General features: G+C 26.6%; 1 protein-coding gene across 1 annotated transcript; it reads right to left on the bottom strand.

Moving 5' to 3' along the window:
* Nucleotides 1-2,850: 2,850 nt before the first annotated feature.
* LOC107456014 (U6 snRNA-associated Sm-like protein LSm2) lies at nucleotides 2,851-8,987 on the bottom strand. Its single transcript, XM_043051184.2, has 4 exons — nucleotides 8,726-8,987; nucleotides 6,439-6,506; nucleotides 5,282-5,372; nucleotides 2,851-3,079 (listed from the first exon to the last, which is right to left on the bottom strand). The coding sequence occupies exons 1-4, from the start codon at nucleotides 8,726-8,728 to the stop codon at nucleotides 2,954-2,956; spliced, it is 288 nt and encodes a 95-aa protein (XP_042907118.1). The 5' UTR covers nucleotides 8,729-8,987; the 3' UTR covers nucleotides 2,851-2,953.
* Nucleotides 8,988-9,032: the final 45 nt, after the last annotated feature.

The raw sequence follows: 9,032 nt of genomic DNA, 5'->3' as shown, positions 1-9,032 counted from the left end.
GAGACTTTCCCTATTATTACCCGTTCAAAAGCATACGAAGAAACAGTTCATATTATTCAAGCGTCCCTAGTGGCGTATGATGACGCTGCCAGACATGGGTTCCTATGCATTTTTATTCCTGATGATGTGATGTTGGAACATATTTGGGACCCAACATGACATGTTTTTAAGTTGGTATATTTCGATAAAAAATAGACTAGAAATGTACTTTAAAAAAAAAACTGTAGTCTGTAGAGAGGAAAGGACTGCAGATTTGAAATCAGTGGTACGGAATTATCTAAGATCTCTTTAAAAAAAATCTTATGCAACAGGGAAAAAAAAAATTTTATTAGAGTAATTCAAGCGAACTAAATTAATTATTCAATAAATATAAAAAAATATCAGTATAGCAAATTAGTCACTTTAATGGGATTATGAGAGTCCTTTCTTCGCTAGTTTTTAGATACACTCCTAGATAGCAAAATAAGGTTTATTTTTACTCAGCAAAAACCTTGTAATGTAAACCTAAAAAGGTTTGTTATGAGGTCTACGTGTAAACCTTCTAACCTCAAAATAAGATCTGTGACAATCTGCTCTATTTTACACATGTTACCCTAATCTAAAACCTTGAAAAACAACCTTCTATATAAAAAACCTTATATTGAGGTCAACTTAGGGTTTTCAAACGTGAAAAAGTTCATTAATATAGCTAGCCTCAAAATGAAAATAATCTTAAATCTAGGTAATTATAATGTTTCTTTTCGCAACGTCCTGTACGCTCAGCTAAAATCCACCTTGTCTGGAAATTTTAACAGACACTGCAATTTGATCCTATCGCTACTGTGACGTAAGCTAAAACGTTATTATGGACCTAAGTGAACATTTTACTTAAGTGACAATACTTTTTAAAAAAGGTTTAAAAAATATATTTTTTAATCCTTTTAGGATGAAAGGTTTGAAACTGCAATATTTTTGCTTTATTGAAAAAATGTTTTTAGTACAAACATTTTTGTGACGATAAAAAGAAAATTCCGTCACAAGGTTGCCTTTAAGGGTTGCTTTCAGGGACTGAATTGCAATCACTTTGAAACAGAATCACCTTTACCTTTCAAACGATTTATTTAAATGGATTTCATTTGTAATTTAATACAAAGTCTGAGTCACATAGTCAAAAAAAACTGAAAAAAAGGCAATCAACGTTGCAGTCAGAAAATTTTTCTGGGGAGGGAATTCTTAATTGATAATTTTAATATTCATAAATTTACAATACACCACAATTAAAACAAAAAACTTTAAAGAAAAAACGGCTTTTAAATATACTTATTGAATAAAATATAAATTAATGAGTAGAGAAGGACCTAGTGTAAACACAATATTAAAAAATCTGCTAAAAAATTTACTTAGCATTATTTTGAACATAAATTTTTTTTTTAATTAAAATGTACCAATACATTAAATATAGGTTCAAAAAACATTTTATGCATGCAAGAATCAGTTTCAAAGAATTAAAATATATAGAATATTAAAATTGTTATTCCTATGTAAAGTTGTAACCACAAGTAATATGTACTTATTAGTTGTTCACACTGAATTTCAAAATTTTTATTTTTACATCCTATCACTAAAGCAAGAAAATCTTTGTTTTAATTTTATAAATCTCATAAAAATATAACAAAATTTTTCTCAGAAATTAAACCACTGCTTATACATCAGACTCATCAAATATATTTTTTAAAGTTAACAAAATAAAGATTTTAAATAAATATTTCTGATATTTAACTGCAATAAATATTTTATGAGCTATGTTTATGCAAGATATTAAAATCGCAAAATTTTAATTTTTTTTTTAATGAAAAGAAAAGCAATAAAAAAAAGAGAAAAATTTACATTTCAAAAAAGTTTAAAATTTGGAGGAAAACAATTACGAAAAAAAAATTAATCTAGGAGTTAATCTCAGAGCTTAAGAATTTTAATCACAGAAGGGAACTACAAAAGATTCCTGAAGAATATTCTATTTCAAATTTTATTAAATGAACAGAACCATAAGTTTTGTCTTATACAAAGTTTCAGCGTTTATTTGAGTTTATTCCTAAAATTTGAGTACTACTGCATAAGTCAAAGCAACAAAAATACAAAGACATGTGTAGCAGATTTTTTTACAAAAAATAAGCATTTACCAAAAAAAAAAAAAAAATCATAAATAGGATAGGTGCAGTAACAAAAATTATTTGTTTCTATTGTTTAAAGTTCTTTATTTATAAACATTAAATGAACAAAATGCAAAAACATTTCTAAACACTTTACATAATCATGATAAAATAACTAATTTCTGATGAATATTGCAGAAAAAATAGTGAAAATCGTGCTCTTTTTGTAATTTATGACAACAATCGACAAGACAAAGAAAAATCTCCTTTTAAAAAATAGAAAATTAGGCACTTTTTATAAAACTCCGAATAAAAAAGGCACCTTTAAGGGCTTTTAAATATTGTAAATCTAAAATAAGCACCTTTAAGCACTTTTTAAAAACGTTACGCGCCCTAAAAGAGGTACTTGCGACTTTCATATGTACTTATTTTTGTTGACAACTAAGGAAGGGAGTTTAAAATTGCAAAAAACATGTTTACCTAATATTTGAATGACCCCTAACGTCCAATTTTAGTGAAATGGAAGTTTTACTGTCTAAACAATGTTTCTAATTTAACAATGCAATTTAGCACAATGCAAATTCTAATTTAGAAATGTTTCTAATTTAGCAATGAAAGTTTTATTGTCTAACCAATGTTTCTAATTTACCAATGTTTCTAACTTAACAATGCAAAAACGAAGAAGAAACAGCAATAAGACTTTGCAATGAGATAACGGGAAAAATACTAATAATAACAAAATTTGTTTATTTTGTAACTTACAAAATGATGATTTTATACACAAAAGAGAATGAGGAAAAAAGATGAGACTTAATTATAATGCTATATCATTGTTTGCTTTGAGCAGCTTCTTTCCTTGCAGCATCTTGAAGCAGTTGTGTGTCAACTTCATCGGCTGGAAGTTGGACATACCTCACCACAGATCCTCTAATAAAACAATTCTTTACTGAGAGCTGAAAAAATAAGGGAATTTCAAATAAATACATGAATTAAATTTTCAAATCAAATTATCACAGTCAACATGTTAATTGAAGATAGTTAGTCTTTTATATGTATGTTTCAGTATATGCAAAACTATATAAATCACCAATAACATTTACATATAAATCACCAATAACAATTTACATCAATTGGAAAGAATTAAAATTAATTCATGGGTTGCATCAGCCTATGTGATTCAAGTACACAGCTTAATTATTGAAAACAGCAAATAAATAAATATATTTTCCTATTTTAACAAATATATAAACATTGTATTTTTCAAAGCAATTTTTCGTACCCACAATGTTAAAAAAAAAAAGTAAATTATTAGTCTTATATATGGAAATATACACAAAACTATACAAATTGGGGGGGAAATATGATTTAATTAATGAAAATGTCAAAACATCACATTTCTAGTGTTATACTTTCCAAAAACTAAAGATATTACATAAAATCTATTGATCAATATATATTTTAAACACGAGAACAAAATCAAATTAGATTTTTAAAGTTTTATTTTATTTTTTTATGAAAAAATAAATATTATTCACAATTAGATTTTATAAAACAAACAAACGAGAGAACACAATTTAACAAATAAAAATTCTTAAACAGACAATAAAATTAAATCAATATTGATGTAATTGCATTTGTTTTATTTGGTAAGTATTGTGTTATATGTAAAAAAAACAGTAATATAAAAGTTAAAAATATATTCCTATGAATATATAACTTTATGAGGACCCAAGACTTAGGAAAAGGCAGAAAATGTAAAATCTTTCTTTAAAATGTTTAACAATTAATTTTATTTGAATGTAACTATTTAAACATCTGATAAATCTTATTTATAAACATTTCAAACACTATGAAAAAGAGATGTAATGCAGAATTTAAAGCTAAGCATAATCCAACACAGTAAGAAATTATCTGAAACTTGTATTGTTGACAATTCTTTCTCTGATTTAAAAACTTTAAGTTTCAGATATGAGAAGTTAAACCAAATTATTTAATAAAAAAATTAAAATACAGCATAATTAAAACAAAATGAAAAATAGATTGAAAAATAATAAAAAGAATGAAAAATTAATATATTCTGTTAAAAAACAAAAAGATTACTAGCATTCTAGAGTAAGCTTTTTCACTAATATCATACAAATCTTTCAATTCAATAGAATGAAAGGAAAAACTAAGATCAGCATCTCAAAATCTGAAGAAAGAAGACAAGCTATGAATAATAAAAACAAAGTTACAAACACTTTTACTTATCTAGGTAAAAAAAATTTATAAATATGAAATATAGGATTGACTGTAAAAACAGACACAAAATGGAAACAAAGCATTATAAGCCAGTCATAAAATATCCTGCATACTAAGTACTCTAATTTTATGGAAATTTTGCTTGAATATGAAAAGTGGACTATTTTATTTTTTATTTAATAAATTTTATTTCTTATGATTTTGGCTACCACTTTATTCAATTAAACTATTTGGCATACATACATAAGATATGATAATTGTGCAGTAAAGTTTTTAAGTAGTGGCAAAACCATACTAATTGAAATCTCACTAACTGTTATTTCATCATCACTTGAAATATTTGGGAGAGATAGGACTTTTGTATTGGGACCCATGAAAGATTAAAAAGTAAACTCATATAAAGAAAATGTTATGTGTTTTTGTTCTCAATAAAGTTATATTTGTTTGTTAAAAAAAAAAAAAAAAAATGTAAGATGCAGTACATATTGTTTCTATAAAACCAATAGTTACTGATGTATCTAAGACATAAGTCTCTTAAGACTAAGATCAAAGTATGTTAAGAGCTTTTGAATGCAGAATAATAAGAAAAATTATAGACCAACAGAAATAAATCACACGTGGAAAAAAGGAAACGATTCTGAAATTGAAAAATCAGTTGAGAGAAAACATTTACATTAGACCAATTACAACAACTTAACATTATATGAATTCCAATTTCTTCATTAAATGCAGGTTCTTGTTAAATCAAGGCTCAATGAATGATGACAATATTTGATTATTTTTCAAAAAATAGCTTACAATTGAAATACAATTCAAAATTACAGCATATTTAAGATTTTTTTTTTTTTTTATCAGTAACAGTCACATATTTCAGAGATCGTCATAACTCTTAAAAAAATATAATAAATTATTACCATATGAGGATATTTTTCAGGATCTGTCACACTAATTTCAGTTAACTTAATATTCAAATACTGATCAACAGAATGCAGAGTTCCACAAATACTAAAAAGAAATGCAAAGAACAATTTTACCACAAATTACTGACACATAAATTAAGAGCCTGAAACAAGGTTAAAATATAGAATATTTAAGTGCAATGTTTTTGATTGCAATATTAATTAAAAAGCTTAACATATTAGGTAACTTTCAGTGATCAGAACATAAATTTTTAGATTTAATATCCATCAGGCTGATTATTTTGTTTCATAAAAGCTGTAAACAATGTGATTTCCATGCTGATGAAAATTATAATTAAATGATGTTCTACAGAATCTTAGAATTCCATGAAAGAGTAAAAGGACTTTTAATTAATCATTTCTTCTTTTTATAAACATATATAACAACCTTGAGGATACAGCGAAGGCTGGTGGAATAATAATCTTCAGTGACTCTAGGGCTGCCTTAAAGGCAATCCAAACAGGTTCTTTCAAGAATTACACATAATATACATGATGCTTTGGACCAAATCAACCAACAACATCTAATGGTTTTGCAGCACATGTTGGTACAGATGGCAATGAGGCTGCTGACGTCTTAGCCGAAGGAGAGAGACAATTAAATGAGGAATTTCTTCATTTTACCGTGTTTTGTGACCCGAATTCAGTTTCAAAATCAAAAAATATAAGTATTTTATTGAAACATTAGATCTGAAAACTCAACAACATCAGACTAAAGTGCTAAATTCTACTTGGCACTTTAGGGGGGTAAGAATTCAAGAGGGTGGAGCCAGAGCATACACTAACTGCAAAAACTGCTTCAACATTAAACTGGAACTTGATCATGTTTTCTCCTGACCAGCTATAATGGCTGCAATACAGCAGATTAGTGATTGTCCAGAAGAGGACCTCTATGTCGACAACTACTGGCAAATAGCTGAGGCTGTATGGATCACCTACAGTACTATCTAATAGACTGTCCGTGGACACGACAACCAAGCAGGCATCAAAACTTAGAAACCATTTTGACGTCGTTGATGTACCGATATAGAAATTTTCACATAGTTACCTTAGTAATTCTGAAACAGTGATTAAAATATATATATATTATCTTGCCTAATATATTATCTTACCTTAAGTCATTTTTTAGCTCTACTACCACATCTTTCCCCACAAGAGACTTGAAAAATGAGTAAAACAACTATAAGAAAGAAAAAATTTATATAAAAGTTACAACAAAGAAAAACAAATTTAAAAAATTTAAATGCTGAGAAAATGCAAAATATTAACAAGTACATCAATAAATAAAAAATAGCATATATAAGGAGATTAAACTGGTCATTAAACCTTATGCCATGTGGCAGAGCTTCTTCGAGCTATCTGCCACAAAACTCTCTAACACTAATATCTTTCTGCAAGATACTTTTAATAATAACAAGCATATATGTTACTAATTTAAAATAACAAACACGCTGTGTTAACAAAAAAAAAAATTTTTTTAATTGAACATGTAGTAATTTTTCATTCTAATATTATGAAAGATATTCACGCATTTTGTTGGGGGGGGCACTAATTATTTCCCTCATCTCATTTTGTAAATTATCATCACAATAAAAAATGATTCAAAAATCTTGAAATCCGGAGCAGTAATTGCCGAAAAAAGATTGATGACGAAATCACGCGACATCTCAAAAAATAGCTACTCAAATCCGTATTTCGCGTCGAGATTAGGTTGTTGTAATAAATAATATCATACAAAAAATATTAAGCTATGAAGAAATCAATAACAATAACTGCCAAAAAATTGATGGAATCATTAACTTAAAAAGTAAATACTCAAATGCACGATTCGAATTTTCCATATTGTTTAAAATATATCGGGATATTTAAAAACCACATGAAAATCAATATTATGAAACTGCCGAAAATACAATCAAAACATTACGTTGATTTACGATATTATCGGGGTAAATTAATCATACCAAAAAGTAATTATCTATGTGCATGATTCAAATTTTACACATAAATTTCTGCAGAAAAAAAAACTTTAATTTTTTACTTTTCAAAAGAAAAATCTTTCTGCAAGTACTATTAAACGTTCTGCAACAATGCCGCCGTGTCGCTGCGATTCTGCCATGGGAACCTTATATATTTGAAAATATTAAACTTTTTTTTAAAATATAATTAAAATATGCATACTCAATTTGAATTTTGATTATCCCTTAAATCTGATTTTTAATATTTATATCCTGGCACTGAAGTCCATGTTTAACTTAACCAAAGAATTTGCCTGTAAAGTAGTATTTTTCCCATTCCTTATTTTTCTAGTCTTCAATACTGCAGTTATTTTCAATAAAGTACAGTAAAAAAAGGGAAGTGTACTTAATATACTCAAAATTTGTCATTTTTTTAAAAAAAAACTTGGTAAATAAGCAACAATTGAATTCTAATAATTTCTCAATATGATCTTTATTATTATTACTTAGAAATAAGACGATGAATAAAAATATAGTAAAAAAAAAAAAAGATTAAATTGGTTTTAAAGCTTTGGAAATGCTCATTTTCCTTACAAAATTAAATTGAAATATTTATGCTAGAGTTGATAATTCAATCAATCTGACCTTTAACACAAATGATGATGAAACAGTAAAAGATCTAGCTGATTATGAAGCCTCATACAGTTGAAAATGTCTTTTCAAAATTAATTTGAAATAAATGGACTAGTTGAATTCAAGTTAATGTTCCCTAAATTAAATATTTAACATTGTTAAGATAGTGAATGGAAATAGAGTACAAAAAGAAAAGAAATAATTTGAATCTTGTTTGAGAAAAAAAAAATCATTTACACTAATATGAAACCTCATACATATAAAAAAGGTTTAAAAAAAAGTTACAATATTTATAATTAAGATAATTATACATCAATCACATCTTTAAAATTGCTACTATTTTTAATAGTAGTAAAGAACATAAAATAGTAGTGAATGAAAATAGAGTAAATAATAGGCGAAGTGAAGTTTCACATATTTAGTTAGTTTTATCTAAACTAATAACTTTTCAACAGATTCTCAGGCTACTAAAGAATAATTTTCCAAGTAACAGTTATTTTAGAATAATAAATTTTAACATAAGAATTCATGTCCAATATGCGCATTCAAGAAGTCATTCACAAAACCACGTTTAGTGTTTCTAAATTAGCATACAATTTAAAAAGATACTCATAATTAAATATTTATTGTGTAAACGGTTTTGGTGAAAACATTAACGAAAGTCAAAATTTTATTGATAAATAAACCCATAAACGCTTAAAAGTCTTTAAAAAAGACAGCATAATTCCTTCAACAAGCGTGTGAATATTGCTCTAATTCCGTAAAGATAAAGAAAGTTATATGCACAGATAAAATAGCAAAATAACTTTACCATTTTATAAAAGCAAAAGATTTACTTCAACAATTATTATATTAATATAACAATTTCACTTCGCTCAAATTCCGCTCACGATCAAATCAAAACATACACAAACGTAAATAGATATTTTAACATAAGTACTAGAATAATAACGTCACAGCGTTGAAACTATATATCGTTCATAATGTGTTAAAAAAAGTATTAAATCGAGGCGAACTAATCAAACTTAAAAGTTGAGCATTTAGTTTCTTTCGGATTTTTTTTCAACACCCAATTCAAGCAATGTAAAAAGCCGAGATGTTTAAATGCTACCCTTTAA

The sequence above is a fragment of the Parasteatoda tepidariorum genome, chromosome 8 (assembly GCF_043381705.1).
Source record: "Parasteatoda tepidariorum isolate YZ-2023 chromosome 8, CAS_Ptep_4.0, whole genome shotgun sequence".
In the NCBI taxonomy this organism is placed as follows: Eukaryota; Metazoa; Arthropoda; class Arachnida; order Araneae; family Theridiidae; genus Parasteatoda; species Parasteatoda tepidariorum.
This window is presented reverse-complemented; position numbering and strand designations above follow the sequence as displayed.

Excerpts from the sequence above, each read along its gene's own strand:
- LOC107456014 (XM_043051184.2), bottom strand. Across the intron at positions 5,373-6,438 it reads GAGCTAAAAAATGACTTAAG|TATTTGTGGAACTCTGCATT; the intron begins GTAAGATAATAT and ends ATTTCTTTTTAG. Across the intron at positions 3,080-5,281 it reads CTGAAAAATATCCTCATATG|CTCTCAGTAAAGAATTGTTT; the intron begins GTAATAATTTAT and ends TTATTTTTTCAG.